At 24.0% G+C, this 20,100-nt stretch overlaps 3 protein-coding genes across 4 annotated transcripts; all 3 read left to right on the forward strand.

Moving 5' to 3' along the window:
• The first annotated feature begins 1,109 nt into the window (after positions 1-1,109).
• On the forward strand, positions 1,110-5,779 carry LOC112595623 (prolyl 4-hydroxylase subunit alpha-2-like). Of its 2 annotated transcripts, XM_025340902.1 has the most exons (10): positions 1,110-1,387; positions 1,776-1,927; positions 2,015-2,170; positions 2,252-2,419; positions 2,670-2,818; positions 2,881-3,111; positions 4,286-4,528; positions 4,750-4,794; positions 4,868-5,036; positions 5,681-5,779. In XM_025340902.1, the coding sequence occupies exons 1-10, from the start codon at positions 1,203-1,205 to the stop codon at positions 5,740-5,742; spliced, it is 1,560 nt and encodes a 519-aa protein (XP_025196687.1). In that variant the 5' UTR covers positions 1,110-1,202; the 3' UTR covers positions 5,743-5,779. The 2 variants fall into 2 exon arrangements, with proteins under 2 accessions (XP_025196687.1, XP_025196695.1); XM_025340910.1 differs by lacking the exon at positions 4,750-4,794.
• A 1,309-nt stretch (positions 5,780-7,088) lies between these two features.
• Positions 7,089-12,282, forward strand: LOC112598552 (prolyl 4-hydroxylase subunit alpha-3-like). Its single transcript, XM_025345070.1, has 10 exons — positions 7,089-7,320; positions 7,602-7,756; positions 7,844-7,999; positions 8,135-8,299; positions 9,925-10,073; positions 10,215-10,448; positions 10,973-11,200; positions 11,520-11,564; positions 11,637-11,805; positions 12,167-12,282. Exons 1-10 carry the CDS (start codon positions 7,151-7,153, stop codon positions 12,244-12,246), a joined length of 1,551 nt encoding a protein of 516 aa, XP_025200855.1. The 5' UTR covers positions 7,089-7,150; the 3' UTR covers positions 12,247-12,282.
• A 1,115-nt stretch (positions 12,283-13,397) lies between these two features.
• Positions 13,398-19,779, forward strand: LOC112598561 (prolyl 4-hydroxylase subunit alpha-1-like). Its single transcript, XM_025345081.1, has 9 exons — positions 13,398-13,630; positions 13,705-13,850; positions 13,968-14,111; positions 14,893-15,060; positions 15,178-15,344; positions 16,635-16,862; positions 17,858-18,115; positions 18,705-18,882; positions 19,644-19,779. The coding sequence occupies exons 1-9, from the start codon at positions 13,440-13,442 to the stop codon at positions 19,667-19,669; spliced, it is 1,506 nt and encodes a 501-aa protein (XP_025200866.1). The 5' UTR covers positions 13,398-13,439; the 3' UTR covers positions 19,670-19,779.
• Positions 19,780-20,100: the final 321 nt, after the last annotated feature.

The raw sequence follows: 20,100 nt of genomic DNA on the forward strand, positions 1-20,100 counted from the left end.
ATAAATAAAAACTAAAAAAATTGAAAATCCTTTTTGCCTATTAAAAGTTTAAAACTAATAATTGAAATTTTCATCGTAAATAAAAAAATAATATAAAAATTTCAAGTATTTACAACAGTTATTTGTTTTTGTGTTAAATCAAAAAACAAAATCGATTTTGTCAAAAATTGGATTTATGTAAAAATTAAAATTTTTCCTTTATTTTTTGTTTATTTTTCCCAATTATTTAAATAAGAACTTGTAATTTTTAAGGCATTTCTAAAAAACAAACTAAATCCAATTTTATATCCATAATTATGTTCTGAAAATCGAAGCATTTTATCTATAACTTATCATGTACTCATATATATATATATAAAAAATAATACATCATGAAAAAATTAATACATGCAACGTTTCGCTCAGAATCTGAAATGTACAAAATATTCAAATTCTTTAGTTCAGGGTTGAAAATTGAATACAATGTTTTTAATAAATAATAAGTCATTAATATTGCTACTAAAAATCTTAAATAAACAATATAATAGATATTTTAGTTTCATTTTTGAAGGAATTTAGATATTTAAATGAAGATTAATAATTTTATTTATTTGGTTTTAATTTTAAAATATAATTTGTGTGTAATTATTTAGCAACTTTAAAAACCATTTCGAGAACCAAATTTTAAATTTATTTATAGTTTTCTCTCTCCACAAATAAAAATTATTATTATATTGTAAATAATTGCCAATTAATTTTTAGTTTTTCCAAATTAATATGTTATTTTTTTGTTAATATTTTATTAGAAAAGTTGAGACTATTGAAGAGCAGTATAAATAAAACTGGCTCTCTTAAAATGGATTTTAACTTTTAGGTTTACAATGACATTTTTAAAGGATAAATATAATATAGTTATAACTCATAAAAATATTCGATGTAAAATAATATGTATAGGTACCACATGAAATTATTGTACAAGTAATCCGCTACAAATTGTTATTTGTTATTCTCTCGTATAGGTATTAATATTGCCTAATAAATTAAATTTAATTCAAAAAAGAACATGCACATACATTAGTACATATGGGTATAAATATATGCCATGTAAAAATGTAAATGTTTGAACAATCTATAATTTTTGTACTTTATATTCAAATAATTAAATTTACTATTTTATAGTTGAAACTATTACGATAGCAATACGCAAGTATTATTGTGAGTGTATGTTAATAAATATGCTTACATATTTAGCCATTGTGTTTTCGTTATTGATGTTTATAGAAGCTGAACAAAGATGGCATACATCACAAATAATATTATCGAAATTATATGATCTGCAAAACGACCATTTTAATGCATTAAATAAATACTTGGATTTGGAGGTAAAACGCTTGGAAGAATTGAAAAAGTAAATATATTAAACTAAGAAAGAAATTTTCCAATATTCTCATTTATTTAGATATATGATTGATATATTTTATAAAGTAAAGAAACACTGTATTTCAAATAAATAAACTATAAATTGTATTTAAGTACATTGATTAGTTGTTTTTTTACTGAATTATTTTAAGTTAACGACGTCTAATTATGAAATTAATTTTATAAATACTATAATATGTTAGTTAATTAATAAATATGAATACTGATTATTTATCATGATATAAAAAAGTTGTATTATCTAGAGTATAATAATATATCATTTATGTTTTTAAATGGTACGTTTATTCATTATTTATAGTATATAATAATAAATTAAGTATATGCATTTTAAAATTAATTTTAACTGCATTATTAAGTTATGTAAACACAGTATACGAATGGCGTAACCACAAAAAAACCAACAAAGACTTTTTATACAATCACTTGGATGTTACTAGACTGATGAAACAAATGCACCATCATTTTTTTAAAATTAAAGATTTGATAGAAAATAAATTATCTATAGAAGGTAATTAAATGTACATGTTTGAATAGATATTATATAAATAACTATACTAAAAAATAAATCATATTTCACAAATACATAAATAAACAGCATTAAAAGAAATTGACGAGCATAAAGATCTTAGTGGTAATCATGTATTGTTAGCGCATCTAGCATTGAGGAGACTACAAATATTTTATGCAATTCCTGCTTCAGACATGTCGGCAGGTAGATTTAATGACAGAATCATTGGCGATCGAATGGATGGTAAGTTATATTTTTCATTTTCAATTGATTATATTCAGTATTTTCATTAATTAGTCAACATCGAATGTATAAATTATTTAGCATGCGAATGCTACGTCATGGCGAAGTATTGTTCAAAGGCAAACGATATGTATGGCGTCATAGAATGGGCTGTTGAAACGTATTATAAATGGGAGAGTGATGGTCAACCAAAATGTGTAGATTCCGATATTTTAAATTTCTACATAGTATCATCATCAATTTATACAGGTGATAAATGTTTGAAAAAAAAATGTAATATCATTAATATTATAATGCTATATTTAAAATTAAAACAAATGTATAAATTAATAAACTTTTTTATTAGCATAAATAGTATAGCTAAGTCATTTTTATGAATATTTTTAATTATTTAAAAAAATTAATAAAATTAATACTAATAATATACTCTCTAGCCTCCGCTTAAAAACTTAAATTACATTATTGTATATGGATAACTAAAAATAAAATAATTTTATAGGATTTGACTTTATGAATTTAATACATATAAATAGATCAACCAATCTTCAAAAAGATACTGACAAATTTTTGCAATATTATCATCTTATAAAAAATGAATTATTTGAATTAGATAAGAAGAGAGCGTTGTATATATTTGAAGTATATTATGTAAGAATAATAATAATGAAACTTACAAATAAAGAATTTAAATTTAATTTGTCGATTTAAAGTATTTGGAAGGAAGAATGTGTGAAAACGAATTTAGATATTTATGTCAACATGGGGTATCACGAACAATAACAAAATACTCAAAATGCAGATATCAAACGAAAAATTCATTTTACCGAATATTGATGCCCTTTAAAGAAGAAGATATTAATAATGAGCCACTTATTAAAATATATCATGATGTATTATATGAAAACGAAATTTTGAGAATTAAAACTATGGCTTCGGAAAACGTAAGTATAGTATAGCTTAAATAAATGACTGTTATTATCTAACCTAGATGGGGTAAAAAATGATAGAAACGTATAAAGTTGTTTAGTATGATGTAAATAATTATCATTAATATCATTAATCATCTGTATAATTTATATTGTAGCTTAAATATTTATTAGCTCAGTATGAATCTTATTGTTTCTCTGTTTTGAAATTTTTTTATCACCCTTTATACATATTTATATATTAATTTTATTACTACACTAATTTTCCCCGTGCACTTCGTTGTCCATTTAAAATGTATCCGTGTTAAATTTGGTTGCTCAATTTTAATATTTAACGTAACACGTGTGCATAAAAAATATTTTGGGTTGTCTGATTTGGTGTATAGATGATATTTCTGATTAACAAATTGTATATAGCTGTGTTATCCAGCATTTGCCATGTAAATTTTTTTGGCCATTTAAAAATTTTTTTTGAAAATTATTTTTCATTTGAATGGTCAGTGTCAGACTAAATATATTTTTTTTAATTATTCTTCAAAGTTTTTATCAATTTTCTATTATTTCTTTTTAAATTGTATTGTTTATTTTTAAAATTGAGGGCATATATGTGTATGTATAAGTTGTTTTTTAAATTTACACAGGAACAAGCAACATTGCAGTTACCCTCCTCTATTTAATTTCTCACTAAAATTAAGCTTATTATGTGGTTCAAACTTTGTTCTATAAGCTGAACGAGACCAATAAATTCAAATCTAACCAAACATTAAAACAATTTTAAAGGTTCAAATATATTTGTTTTTATCTAAAATACGAATTATAATAATTACTTTATAAAATAATAATTATATTCAACTAGAAATTTATTTTATGTGGTATATATGCCTATTAAATTACAAAATAATTATCATAAATATACCTATCGACGGTTTATATGGTTTGTAGTTTAATCAATAAAATATCATTTTATTAAAACTGTATACTTATTAAAATTGGAAAACTTATGCTTTTAAATGATACATTTACATTATTTAATGTATTCTTTTCTTTTACAATTAAGATTTGACTTAAAAATATTTGGCTTAAAAATCCTAATACTTCGTACATCTCTAGTATAGAGATATTATTATTTATTATAATATACGTATATTATTTTAAGCATAAAAAAATTCTTAATCATTTATTCTATTAGATGAGAGATGCAGGAATCCTTGCAGCTGCCACCGGAAGTACATTAAATGAAAGAAGTCGTTCAGGTCAAGTCTATTGGATAAATTATTACGATGCTGTTGAATATTTTGATTCATTAAATACTCGTATAGAAACGTTTACCGGATTTTCTACGAAGACAGCGGAACTATATCAAATAGTTAATTATGGTTTAGGTGGTCATTATTTACCACATCATGATCCGTTTCAAAAAGGAATTGTATACGTAATACAATAATAATATTTATTTCAACTTAATATTATTTTTTTTTTTAATATCGAGCAAAAATATGATATGATATGAAGTATATAATCATATTCCATACGCCATCAAACTTGATACCTAATCTATAAAATATTGAACCATTTAAATCATTACATTATAATCATTATATTTAATCATTTAATCTTTATTTTTTTTGTTTAATTATAATTTTTTTTTTTTAGGAAAATATGGAATTAGGTAACAGATTAGTAACTGTATTATTTTATGTTCGTCATTTTTTTTTTTTTTTGCTCAAGTATATAAAATATAAATTATAAAAACTAATTTTTATTTTATTAGTTGACTGATGTTAAAAACGATGGATATACGGCATTTCCTAAGTTAAATATTGTTGCTTCTACTGAAAAAGGAGCTGCGTTGGTTTGGCATAATTTGAATATATTTAATGGAGAATTAATCGATGAAACTCTTCATGGGTCATGTCCTTTATTGAAAGGAAATAAATGGAGTTAGTATTATTTTTATAGTTCATATAGACATTAAGAAGATGAAAATTAAATAAAAAATCTACATTATTACTACACTATACGTTTTAATTTTCTATAATTCATACGATCATCAAGATTAGTTACTAGATTTCAAGGCTTTCGAGATTTCTATACAAATTAGTTCAAAATACGAGTATAACGATTAATAATGATAGAAACCTATTTAGAAAATTTATATGGTGTACTTCATTGCAGTTTTTATAACAAAGTAATTTTAATTTTACATTTAATTTAACGTAAAATATCTATTCTATATTAAATACGATTTATTAATAGATAAGAGCATTAAAACATTTTTATAAATTAGATACATATTATCTTTAATAGTTAGTCTTAAAACTTCGGAAATTTTTTACACGTGATCGCAAAATTTATAACTAAAGATTTTAAATAGGTGTTTAAATAATTATATTACACATTTACAGATTTATTTTATTAATCATAAACATTTTTTATGAAACACGTTCAATGAAATTAAATGATGTATATTGATATTTATAAGTTGTGTAATATTTATATGATACTATTAAAATAAGAGCGATGTAAATGCAAAACTATTACAATAAATACAATACTTAATAAACTATTTTTATATATTTTTTAGTTATGACTAAATGGCTGTACGAAGAAGGACAATATTTGTCTTATGATTGGAAAAATAAATGAAAACGTTTAATAATTATATAATAATGAAATAATATATTTGAGGTTTATAGTTTCTTATTTAATTTATTTTTACTCTATTTTTGTAGTATTATTGTATAACATTTATTCACGTATCAATTAAGTATAAAATTACATTTTCAACTGGTTAAGTAAGGTCAGACGCCCTCACGACCTGTTGTCATAACTCATAACTATTATATATCTTATATTTAATTTAAATTTTCTTATGATTTGTAAATATTTGAAAACTTAGTCGATAGTATCTTGTATCACTAATATTCATTCTAACTAATACTAATTGTTATCTATTTTACAAATGATAAAAAAAATAATATGTATTTAATTAACAATATGTTAAGATGACAAACCTCAGTAAAACTTTATTTAATAAAAAAAAAAAAGTAAGGTAAATTGTGTTCAAATTATATAAACTGTAATACAATTGATAAAGATACTCCTAGATATTATAACAGATAAGTTATGTTTATTATGTATATATTTAGTTTTCGTGTATTTTGTATTTCTTGCTTTTTTTGTATTTGTTGTATTAACGCTTCGTGGTTATTATTTTACTGTGAATTTGGTATTTCCGATTTTTGCATACACCCATTCTTAGACTTGTTAATTTATTGTAAGTTAAAAAACAAAAATGTATAAGAGTAGGATTGATTAAATTATGATGAGTGTTTTTTAAAAGTGTTTTAATAGATTGATGTACAATAATTTATGGCTTTTTTTTATTCTGTTTAAATGTTTTGATATTCCATTATTAATGCTGTATGTAAAATCAGTATTGTTAAAAAAATAATTATCTTATTGATGTGTATATTTACATATTTATATAGTTCAAATTTTTACTATACATTATTATTTATTGTTTTATAATTTAAAATTAGATTTACTACCTACAATAGCCGCGTATATCGACTACTTATGTACAAATTGAAAATTCATAAAAAATTAATTTTTTTGTAATAATTGTTATAATTTTTATTGATTTTGAATATTCAAATTTGTACGTATTACGTGATTCCAAAAGATCTAGTAGAAATAATATAATTTCAAATTTTTAACATACCTAAAAACAACCTATTCATGTTTACTTGTGAAATAATTAATACTAGTCTACAAATTTTACAATATTTAAATTTTATATAATTTAACATTTATGTTATATAAACAATAATACATAGATAGACAGGTATGTATATTATGTTATTACATGTTATAGTTTCGAATAAATCAACTGGCTTCATCATCCATTCATCCACAATAAATTATATTATGTTTACTTAGCAATGGTCCTAAAAAAAAAAATTATATATATATTCGAAGTCATTAAACGCACCTCGGAGTTATACTCGTATCATATTTATGAATAGAGTGAATACATACCTAAAACAAAAATATGTTAAGATACTTAGTGTTTTTTCTTTCCACGAGTATGTTTGTAAATGGAATAAATTGGCATTCATCGCAGATCATCTTAAGGCATCTCTATGATTTACAAGACGAACAATTTGCAGTGACCAAAGAATATTTAAAACTGGAAATAAAGCGATTAAATGACTTACAGCGGTGAACATTTTTTATTATTTTTTTTTTTTAAATAAAATAGATTTATATTTTTCACTTATTTATATATATATAAAAAAAAAAAGTTATTCGAAATTATTGTCTTGAATCCAACCCATAATTTATATATAATATATCATATTATATATTATGTTGAAAAATACCAACAGCATTAACACTGTACTTATTTTTAATTATTGACTTGATTGCATGTTGTGTGAATACGATAATTTCATGTAATATATAATGTAAAGCTATATATTGTAATATTAAATTTTTTCTAGTTTTATAACTCCAATTTTTGACTGGTATATAAATTATTCATTTATGAAAGATACTTATATACTTAGTCACATCGATAGTATAAAATTGATGTCACGGGTATATAACAATTTATCCGAAATAAAAAAACTAATGAGTAATAAACATTCAATGAAAGGTAATATATATATTTTTTTAAATTTAATGTATTATACCACAGTATTGGATACGATTAATAATTTATTGCTGATTACATAAAATACAGTATTTAAACAATTTGATGAACACAAAGCTATTAGTGAATTAAATATACAATCAGCGTATCGATCTCTAAGAAGGATTCAAAAAGTGTATGCCATTCCTGCATCCGACATGGCTGCAGGTAAATTTAAGGACCGGACTATCGGTGACCCAATGGATGGTAAGTGCTATGAGAGTGACACTCATTATTATACGAGTAAATTATAATAATTTATACAATATACGTATTAATATACTTACAATTTTCAAACTTAACTTTTGAGTGATTATTAATGTTTTTGATTTTAATTTTTAGCTTGCGAATGTTATGTCATGTCAAAATATAGTTTTGAGGAATATGACACATATAGTGTTATAGATTGGACTGTTCAAACTTATAATAAATGGTTGATGGATCGTCCAAAATGTGTAGACATAGACAAATTACATCATTATATAAAAGCAGCATCGATGTCTACAGGTGTACCTACACGATCAATTGTAAACTTTTTCGATTTTAATTTAAACTCCAGTACACACTAGTCCATCGAATTACGTCCCAATCTTATCTTAAAATGAGAGTAACACGAATTAATTTCTCAGGGTTTAGTTGAATTATTAAACATATTTTTTTTAGTAGTTCTTGGTGGTTTCCAGATTGATTTAAAATAATACATCATTACTTTTTGTAAAAATATTTATTATTATGAAATTAAATTAACAATATTAAATAAAATATTTCATATTAACATACATGAAACTAGTTGTTAGTGGTTTATTTGTTCAATAACAATATTAAGGATTATAGTAGTTATACGGGTTTTCATAGTAATGAGCAAATTTAGTACATAGGCGAGATATCTATTCAAAATTAAACTGTATAAAGGATACATATATCAGCAAAGATTTAATATTAAATAACCTTTGGGCTTATAGGCAGAAAAAGCTCAAGCTTTTAAAGAACCACCAATCATAAATGCGAATCTCTTTATTAGAAATTTAACAGATTTTCTTATCCACCTCATCTAAACACGTACCCATATATTTTAATAATAAGCACAAATTACGTTTAAAGGTTGATAAAAAAAAATAAATTAATTAAACTCTTCAAAGAATAATGGAACTTGATGACATAGAGTGAGAAGAGGTAGGTCAATTATAGTAGGTCACAACACCAGATTTGTTTTAGGCGTCTTTTGGTATCAGCTGGAATAGTAGACACGGAGAGTTCTGAAATCAAGAGGCTAGCGATAGTTTTAAAGATTGAATTGTAGATGATTATAGAATGTCTTGTTGACGTTTTTTACTGTTGAGATAAAGAGAGTATAATGAGATTTTTTTAATAATATTGATGGATTTGGAAACTGTTTATAAATGTAATGTAAATTTGTAAAATTTATTTAATAACCTTACTTTAAGAATCACTTAAAAAAGTTAACTGTAGGTGATAAGGTAATATGAATTGTGTCCGGGATGCAAATTATTCAAAAAAGTTTGTTATTTGTCTTGTATGCAATTCGAGTGCGCTCATAAACTCTCCCTGGTCTAATTCAGTACTACTTGTAGATTTCCTCTCACCCTTAGATCCGATTCTGTGTGAGATGAATGTAAACTCTTCCGAATTTGTAATACTTCGTTAACACATTATAAAGAGTGTTATTAAAGCATAATATTTATAGTAATATGAAAACAGGAATTTAAAAAATGTTAATAACAATAATAATATAAGTCAATTTCTTAATCTGTTGATTAAATTATAATCAAAATATAAAGTTATAAATTAAAAAAAAAAGTTAGCTTTATTGAATATACATTAAAATTTCATTTTTATAATGTTATATAAACATTAAAAATCGGTAGAACTTACGTATTTTTTTTTGGAAAACATAATGTTGATCCGAAACTCAGGAGAGTTTACCATTGTCCGCCTATACCATCACTGTGTAGTAACTAATAATTTATTTACTATTCATAAAAACAAATGAGAATTCAGTTATGTACTGAAAACAAAATATTAAATATATTATGTACCTATCTATGGTAGGTACACAGTATATAAAAGTTGTATTAGAATGTAAATAAAAAAGTGTCTTTATTTTTCTCTAGGATTTAATTTTGAAACTTTATCAGATTTTAGTAATCTAAGTCATCCAGAAACTAGTGAATATTTTGCACAACATTTTTCTCTAATGGAAAACGCATTAAACATCCGTGATGTCAACATACAATCTATAGATATATTTCATGTATATGATGTAAGAATTTTAAATAATAATAATTCATAACTATTAATTACCTATGTATAATATTATGTTCAACGTTCGTTTTAATTGAATATATGAACGTATGTATGATGTGTGTATTTTTGTAACTTACTGTTGTATTATTAAATATAGAATTTTGAACAACTCGGTCGATATAAAAATTTCCGCGACTTATGTAGGACAGGTAAATCTGTGAGACCGTTAACGTTCGATTCTAAATGCCGTTATCAAACGAAAAATTCTGCATATTGGACATTAATGCCTTTCAAAGAAGAAGATATCAGTATCAACCCAAGCATTAAACTCTATCACGACATTATTTACGACGAAGAGATTAAGATTATTAAAAAAATGGCATCCGAAGATGTAAGTAAATTATTAGATGCACACTATGTACTTATACTCATTGTGTTAAGATGCTTTTCATAATTACAATACAATAGTATTATACCTAAATATCTATCAAAAAAATGTAGTTATTTACCTATGTACAATAATAAGCGGTACACTATTGTATAAGACTGCACCTATGTATTACACTTAACTTAGACGTGCATTTAAGCAAGTATAAAATACTACAAAGACGATAAAAAAATTCAAAAACACGTGTTTACAAATTATTTTTAAAATAATGTTATTGTAATGACATTAATATGTTACATTATATTGTTTTTTTTTATGGGATTAAATATCGTGCATGATCAAGGGCCGTTATAAGTGATTTTACAACATGGATTAACTAAATATCCAAGTAGAATTTAAATTATAATTTATAGCATAAACTAATATATTATATGATATTATATTAATAATATCGTGTAATAAATATGAAAAACATCCTGGATTGCTGCAGCTGCAGAAATTATGATTTTATATGTTTCACTTTACAGTTGATCGACGCAGCGTATTATTTTAACGGTAAGATTGCTTTGGTTGATGACCTACGTTTGGGTCAGCTCAAATGGTTTTCGGAAAATTCAAACCCGGTGCTATTTGGAAAGCTAAATGATCGAATAGAATGCATTACTGAGTATTCGACCAATACGGCCGAAGGATATCAAGCAGTCAATTACGGATTAGGCGGTCATTTCTCTGAACACGTGGATGCATTTACAGACGTACGAGATTTTTATTATACACCTACTTACGAAATTTGTACTTAATTTTAATACTTAAACAGTAATAAAGTATAATTATTATTATATTTTATATAGGTTTTCAATCTGATAGATTCCTCTTACCCTTTTATATAAACAGCCCCGCTTTTAAAATTATGTTGTAAGCTTCTAAATCACGTTTTTTTATTATTGGTTTATTGTGTTTTAAACTAAAATATTAGTATTTTATACTTAATAACACTTATATCCACATAATAAATAAATATTATGTTTTATTAAATTAATGTGTTTGTAAGATTAATTTGTATTTCTTTTTTAGGGTCCTAAGTTGAATGGCAACAGATTGGTCACCATATTATTTTACGTTCGTTATTTTTAATTATTTATTAGATTCAATATGTAATACATTGGCCAAAACATATTTCATTTTTTATAGATGACTGACGTCCCTGAAGATGGGTATACAGTATTTCCAAACATAAATTTTGTTGCACATTGTCGTAAAGGATCAGCTTTAGTTTGGCAAAACTTATACTTGAATAATGGTTCTGTAAATAGTAACACTCTTCATGGAGGTTGTCCTGTGATGAAAGGAAATAAATGGGGTGAGTAATTTCATACTACAGGTAAATCTCGGATAAATTACTGTTGAATATACAAAAAAAATAACATAAAACATAATATAGATCAAATAAACTTTCCAATTTCCAATTAAACAGTTATATAATGACAAAATTACTCTTATGACCTATAAAATTGCCTGAGCAATGGTTGGGTATGTTTATGTTTGTTAATTTTTTCTTAAAAATGGACCCACGAATTTTGACAGAACTTTGTAACTGGGTATTTTCGATAAAAGGAATTTATTACCCAGCACTAGTCAATAATAATTGAAAATATTTAAATTTATTTTACTATTATGCTGCTAAATTCAGTAGTTTGTAACTAATATTTTATAATTTTTAGTTATGACAAAAGGATTGTATGAAGAAGGACAAAATTTAGCTTATACTTGGCAAGATAATAAAATAATAACCATAGTTTAGAAATATTGTTGAATTTGTTAGATATAAACATTGTAGTTTCCATTCAAATAACAAATATTATAAAGTTTACGTATAATGAATACTGTTTAATTGTACTTTTATTCATTTCATAAATATTCACTAAATAATTTAAAATATAGTAATACATTTTATTACGTTTCATTAGATATTTATGTTATATTTATATTTCACATAATGTAAGTATTATGTTAAATACTTATAATAAATGTTAATTTTAAGAATAAAAATTATTTTTCTGTAAAATAGTACTAATTATTATTTATTGAAAATTTGATGAAAATTAAAAAAAAACAATTTGAAATAAATTGAAATGAATAATTTTGGATTTTTTTATAAATCTTAAATTAATATGCAAATAGGCACATATAAGGTGGACAGAGGTCAAAGTTTTCTCACAAAAGTATTGTTTAGCGCTTCTAAAAAAAACTGATAAAATATATTGTGTAGGTACTTTACTTATTACAAAAAAGATATTTCCCAGATTGTATGCCTCTCCTCCTCTAAAAAATTTATAGAGCTCACTACGCCTATAGTAATTTTACAACGTAATTCCAAAAGATAAAGTGGCTTAATAAATAACTTTTTTTTGCAATTTGTATTTTCAAAGTTACTATATTATAATATATACGAAATACTAATTACATAACTGAATGAAAAATCATAATATTGTCATTTATATTAATTGTTTTATAATAATAGTATATAATACATTTCATATTCAAAATCTCTTATAGGTTACAATAGTTAATACCACAAAATACATTTCTAATAGTCAATGATCTATTAATTGTAGTTTATAAATAGTATCTAGTAGTCAGAGATTGGTAACTATTTGATTACTGTTGAATGCATTTAATTTAATTATTTTTAAACAATGAGAATCAGTTTTCTAAAATTCGTAAAATAATACCGATTATATATTATAACATTATGATCATTATAATGAATTTAAATGTTAGTATTAAATCATTTTTAAAATAATTTAGTACTTAGTTTATAACCAGAATAATTTATATTTTATTGTATTAACACCTAATCAAACACTTCATGTACAGATTTATTAACATGCGTGGTTTTAAAAATCATGAAACATATTAAACGAGTAGTTTATGTTTGTCAGGAATATATAGTAACTAATTGGTATATTGTGTATGTAATAAAATTTATCGTTGATGAAAATGATGTATAATTTACAGAAAACTATTGTTGTTTTATATTTAATTCAATTTAACTTATGCCATGGCAGTAATTGGCATTACTCACTATCTTCAATATATGATCTGTTTAACTTGGAAATCGGATATTTAATTGAGACTGAAACATACATCAGAAATGAGTATAAAAGATTAGACAATATCAGAAAGTAAATAAAAATTAAATCAAAAAGGATAAATATATATTTAAAATCAATTTTTTGTAAGTTTTGAATATGTTTAGGTTTATAGATCAACGAAAGAAACAAAATGAAAGAGAGTTGGCAGAGTCGTATACAGAGAGCTCAATAAATGCATTCAAAACAATTCTACGCATTAAAAGTGACTGGGAAATATTAAAGAATAAAACGGCACAAACAACTACAATTGGTACATTTAAATATTATTGAATTAATCAAAATTATTTAGTTTTAAATTTGTTTTATTTTCAATTATCAAGTCTCCTTCATGTATGCAATAGGTATAAGCATATTTTTGTTATTTTAGGAGAATTCAATCATGGATCAGTGACTAATGATAACATTATCAGTGGATTAAAAGCTATAAGGAGGTTACAGATTATATACGAACTCGATGCGTCCGAAATAGCAAATGGAAACATTGGTGGTCACACATCCCAGCCGCTTGATGGTAATAACTACAACAAACAATTTAATATCTACGTATAAGTTAACAAAATAATATAAAATCATGATTAGCAAGCGGTATACCAACCTATCACGTGATTAAATTATTGTAACTTAAGAAATTAAATAAAATTGTATAGATATTATTTATTATAACATATGCCTAGGTAATAATACCTGCAGAGGTTAAACTAATTATTAAACGCTTAACTTTGATGTAATAAAAAAGTATATGTATGGAAAAAGAGTCATTATAAGATAGGTAGGTACTCCAGTACTCATAATATTCGTGCTAATTATATTTTATACGTAAAAATTTTAAAATTAAAAATAAGAATTAAAGTTTTAAAGAAGTAAGTATTTGATCAAAAAGCACGGTTCATAGTAAATATTAACATAAAACTTAAATTAAAGATAAAATTTCATAATTAGGAAAAAAAATCTGAAATCAGAATGTACTCAGTTCACAAAAAATCTAATTAAATTATTTTATTTATTAGCATAAACGCCCATCAAGTATATTAGGTAATATTTTATCTTATCATAACAATGCTACAATACAAAATCATTAATGCATATTACAATATATGATTTTCAAACAATAGGTAAATTAAATTTAGGTAGAATAAACAAAATATAATAATTTACAAATATTTAATCGCTATTTAAAAATAAAAACCTCCACGCACGGATATACAATACCGAAAGTGATTTTGTTGTAATGATAAATACTTAGTAATAATATAATGTATTATAATTTTAATATTTTGATGTACAAATTCTAGTTAACGATTGTTATGATATGGCATCGTTATGTTACGATAATGCTGAATATCATTGTGCATACTGGTGGTTTCGCGAAGTCTATGATAAATACAAAAAAAACAGTGATAGATTAAATGTTGATTACACTACATACATAACACAATTTGTTTGGTCGAGTTACTTAGTTGGTGAGTATCTATATTTTTTCACGTATAGCATTATAGTAAGTAGTGAATTAGGTATCTAAAATTTTTAGTCATGCACGAAAAATTAGACACATTATAATTATGCTAAATCAAATTTAGGTGACATTAATTGTTCAGTAGATATATTAAACGAATATTTGATGGAAAATAACGAAATGAATGATAATCTAACGAATATTAGATACACAGTGTGGAATGGAAATAACGTCTTTAAACGAAACACGGCAAACGATAATGATAAAAAGTTCTACTCGTATTCACTTCAAGTAAATATACTATAGTGTTAAATGAAATATATCATGTGTTTTTATAAATAATATATTATATATATTAATATAGTTGTATTATAAGTATAATTAATAATAATGTACATATACTATTTATATGTGTATTATCTATAAGTTATAAGCGCATTTTAGTATTATACTAATCAGTTGATATTTTTATGCTCCCCCTTTTTTCCTAAGTCAAATTTTTCTAATACATAAACAAAAAGGAAACACTCGTTTAAATTTTATTAAGAACACAATTAAATTCTTTGTTAGGATCCATGGGTCATCAAGTAATACTTTTGAGGTTTCAAATATAATATTTAATGTACTTATTGCACAATCAAAGATAGTGTAGAAAAAAATCCAAAAATAAAATAAATTCCAATGTCCACATAATTTAATTTACTTAAAAAAAGTACATTTGAGTTGTCATTAGTGACTTGAGATTAAATTGTGTAGTATTTTTTATAAGCGAAATATAAACGTTCTATACTTTCTATCACGTGTTATGTTGGGTCTACATTTGGCGATAGTTTCAATCATGGTGATAGCTTGTATCATGATAGCATTATATGACTATATAAAAATACATAAACTTAGGCAAAACTAAGCCATTGGATTTACCAATTGACTTTATTTATTTTTTTAAATACTTTTAGATGCCTTATTTTTTTTTTTTTTGTAGGTCAAAAGTTAGGTTTTTTTTTTACTCAACATCTCCACTATACATGAAAGTAATGTGTAGGTACTAGGTACACCAATTAATATTGAACTAAATATACAATAAGTAAATACATTAATACTACATAAACCTTAAAACTTACAAATTAAATTATGTTATCAACTGAAGATTATTATATACATATAAGGGTTTCTGAAAAAATGGGAAAGTATGAAATAACTCTTTTACAATTCATAATTTTTTTAATGAAAAAATAAAACATTATATGTCATTATAGGAGTTCAAAGGTTAAAAATAGCATATCTTGAAAATTATATAGAGAGATAGTGTCCATTTATATACACAATAACGTAACTTAACATAACATTGTGATTTTTGCAAAAGCCTTAACGGAAACTATACTAATCCACAGGCCTATTATTACTAAATAGCAGTTATTGTGTTGACAACCTACTATGGCTAACCTTATGTCCTTTTCTATATTTTAAAACTACTTTCAACATTTCCAATTTTTCTGGAAGACTCTGTATTAATATTATACTAAAAAATTAATGAATTTTCAATCGAAATAAAATAAATGATTAAGTGTATAATTGATATAGAAACTAGATTCAGAAAAAGAAGTGAGTTATTTCAAAACTGCATGTATGAATACGATGAATTATAAATATTCTAATTTGAAATGCCGTTACTATCATGGAGGTTGTAAATATTTGATGATTGGTCCATTACGTGAAGAAATCGTATTGTTAGTACCAAGCATGAAGCTGTATCATAACGTCCTGTATGACAACGAAATAAAAAGGATAAAAGAATTAGCGATACCAAAGGTAAAATATAATTCTACTATAACTTTATGATAATTACATCAAATTTTAATAAGATAACATTATATACATGGTTAATGTATTTATTGGGTAACATAGATTAAATTTAGACTTGAATGTATACGTGCCAGCATTTAAAGTATAAAATACGTACTTACCCACGAGGAATATCTTCAAGTAAATTCTACAAATGGGGGAAGCATTATAAATCTTGCATTTTCTAAAACTAATAATATAAAGCATTTACCGCAGATCAATTAAATTTACAAATTTAATTTATTTGACGTATATAATATACAATTTATGAATTAGGACTTAAAAATTATATATATTAAATATTTTTACGATCGCTGCTTTCCCTCATATGATACGACACGTCTGATAGGAATATTTATTATATAATAAATGATTATTTTTTCAGTTAGATAAGTGAGCTTTTGTAGTGAGTTATAGTGGGCTATATAATACCCACTTATAAATTTAGTTTTATTGTTATAATTGTTATTTTAATAGGGTTTAATTACTCATTGTGTTATTTTATAATAATTATTATTAATTAAGAGGACGCTACTTATACATGTTCTGTATTCGTTTTAAAAATGTACTGCATAACACATTTGTCATATTTGCATTTATCTTAATCGTGTGTTATTAGTTTTAATATTAGAGTGGATTAGCCTATTATTAAACTTAATAGTAAGAATATTATCTGTGCTTAAACGTCAGATTTTTTAGATATTTTATTTTTTAGACGAGGTATAAGTATGTAAAGTGTTATGAATTATAAAACAGATCAGTTCACTCTTTTAAGTTAAAACACTTATAATTGATAACACAAATCAATTCAGATGAACGCAAATTTTATATGACATAGATACGTTTGTAAAATCGAAACAAAAAAATATGTATATACATAATATCATCTTAATCATTAGTAAATTATTGAACATAAATCATCATAATATTAATATACTTTTATATTTTGCTTATTTTTTTAGTTGGAAAAATTGTCGACTGATACAAACGAAGATGTATCCCTTAGAAAAGTAGCATCGTTTAAGAAATACGAGGATCAAGTATTTGAAACAATTAACGATAGACTTGCCCAGATTACTTCAAAGTCTACGACAAACATTGTGGACAAATACATCGTTACCAATTATGGTGTCGGTGGTCATTACTTACCTCATACTAAGTACATTGACGATGATCATTTGGTTAACAGCAAAGGACGAGATGCCATAGTTATTTTCCATGTAACGTATTTTTGTACTTTTCATTAAATTATGATTAAAATATAATTATTATGATCACTATATTACAGTAGTACTGAAAAAGCAGTCGATAAAACAAATATAAAAACAATTATTTTACTCATAGAATCTAGAAATAATAGTTACCTATCAATAAAGAATTACAATGTTAATCCGACAATCAGTAATACGCTAATGCATAATTCTTATCAAATATAATAATTCTATTTAATTTATCTACATTTTTTAAATACAATGTGTCCCAAGATAAGTTACTGGCCAGCATTGTATGATAGTATATCATGAGTTATAAAAAACTTTTTAAACGGGAAGAAGAGTCTAATTTTTTAATTTTTAATTATTAGCAATTCAAATTTTTTTGAACAAAACCGAACTTACTCTATATTTGTTGATACATTTTCTACTTTTCAAATTTTTATAGTATTTTTTTTTTAAATTTTAAAGCTATTAATATTAGCTTAATATTATTATATATTACTATAGAAAGTATTAATGTATTTACTAATACTTATTGGCACATTTAGAAATGTATTAATTGTCTATTCTAATTTTTAATCTTTTAAAAATTTAGATGGATGACGTGCTTGAAGGGGGCGCTACTGTATTGCCTGATGTAAATGCACGCGTGCCAAGTGTCAAAGGTTCTGCATTAGTTATATATAATATGAGGAGCACCATTATGCCGAAGGGGCAATTTTTAAAATTCGTGCAATATGGATCTTGTCCAATAGTTTACGGTGATAAATGGAGTGAGTACTGAGTATAAAATATAATATTTTTAGGCAGTGCTCTATAGACTAGAGTTAACCTCGTTGTGTCAATCAATTTTTGTTATTTTTGATTTGAATATGGGGTGTTTATAAATAGGTAACGGAAACAATATTCGATATTAGTAATATTTATATTATGACAAAAAAAAAAAATAAAAAAATAATTTGGATTTTATTCAAAAAGCTATGTACTTTTTTTTTTAAGAATTTTTTATTCAACTTGTTACAAAATAATAAAAACAATTGATGGATTTAGAAAGTATGATAAATGACAGATGAAACAGACTGTAAAGGTTTCCTAGTAGAAGTACTATGCCATGGTAAAATTTTTAATTAGATTAGCAAATAACAATATCCCTTTAATTGCCTTTTAATTCTTTTATTTGGGTTGCATAGGATGATTTCAGATAATAATTCGTAGGTTAAGAGATTTTTATGGCGAGTTAGACGGCTGTTAAAAAATTTGTTGTGAGTTTTGGCTCTTTTAGAAACAAGGCATTTTAAGAGGATATCGTATCCGCATATGTTGTCTCCGTCTTACTAATGTAAAAAAAATGGTTTTTTTTTTTTAAATTAAAAAATGATTATAAAATTGAGACCGAGTTTAGTATCAGGTTAGATGAATAACAATTATTGTGCATATAAATATAAAATATAGTTAACGAATTTATCTAACTCCATATTATAAATCTTATAAAATATTTTTAATAAATTGTTTTTATTAATTATTACAATTACAGCATTGTCAGTGAATTTAAAACAATAAAACAAACGTTTACTAAGCATGTAATCAGTAGTTAAGTTTCGTATAATATTATAGCACTATGTTATTTATTAAACGTTACATCAAAGAAGTGACAAGAAAAATCAAAACAACATAACCTATTCATCACGGGAAATAATTATAATGTAATATTCAAAATGTATTATTACTTTATATTTTAAAATAGATTAAATTTTTTTAAATTTAGACAGTAATCGATAGCAAATAATTTAAAGGTGTAAAATTCACTATGTGTACATTATAATATATTTAGATAATTTTTTGTTGTGTATGTACTTATATGTTTAAATTTAAGCAATTAGTTTCTGGATAAATAAATTATTATTTATAGTATAGTTATCTATATTAAAAATTAATAAATAACGAATAATACTTCCTATGGTGGCAATAAAACGATTTTATAAAACTACAAA

This window comes from Melanaphis sacchari, unplaced genomic scaffold (assembly GCF_002803265.2).
Source record: "Melanaphis sacchari strain LSU unplaced genomic scaffold, SCAv2.0 Contig0_pilon_pilon, whole genome shotgun sequence".
Taxonomy (NCBI): domain Eukaryota; kingdom Metazoa; phylum Arthropoda; class Insecta; order Hemiptera; family Aphididae; genus Melanaphis; species Melanaphis sacchari.

What these genes read in the sequence shown, in the direction of transcription:
- LOC112598561 (XM_025345081.1), top strand. Translation starts at nt 13,440, where the DNA reads ATGAAAATGATGTATAATTTACAGAAAACTATTGTTGTTTTATATTTA. An exon ending in TCTACTCGTATTCACTTCAA is followed by an intron (nt 15,345 to 16,634) that starts GTAAATATACTA and finishes TAATTGATATAG; the next exon opens with AAACTAGATTCAGAAAAAGA. An exon ending in AGTTTACGGTGATAAATGGA is followed by an intron (nt 18,883 to 19,643) that starts GTGAGTACTGAG and finishes TTACAATTACAG; the next exon opens with CATTGTCAGTGAATTTAAAA.
- LOC112598552 (XM_025345070.1), top strand. Translation starts at nt 7,151, where the DNA reads ATGTTAAGATACTTAGTGTTTTTTCTTTCCACGAGTATGTTTGTAAAT. An exon ending in CGATTAAATGACTTACAGCG is followed by an intron (nt 7,321 to 7,601) that starts GTGAACATTTTT and finishes AATTTTTTCTAG; the next exon opens with TTTTATAACTCCAATTTTTG. An exon ending in TAATAAACATTCAATGAAAG is followed by an intron (nt 7,757 to 7,843) that starts GTAATATATATA and finishes CATAAAATACAG; the next exon opens with TATTTAAACAATTTGATGAA.
- LOC112595623 (XM_025340902.1), top strand. Translation starts at nt 1,203, where the DNA reads ATGTTAATAAATATGCTTACATATTTAGCCATTGTGTTTTCGTTATTG. An exon ending in CATTGGCGATCGAATGGATG is followed by an intron (nt 2,171 to 2,251) that starts GTAAGTTATATT and finishes TAAATTATTTAG; the next exon opens with CATGCGAATGCTACGTCATG. An exon ending in ATTGAAAGGAAATAAATGGA is followed by an intron (nt 5,037 to 5,680) that starts GTTAGTATTATT and finishes TATATTTTTTAG; the next exon opens with TTATGACTAAATGGCTGTAC.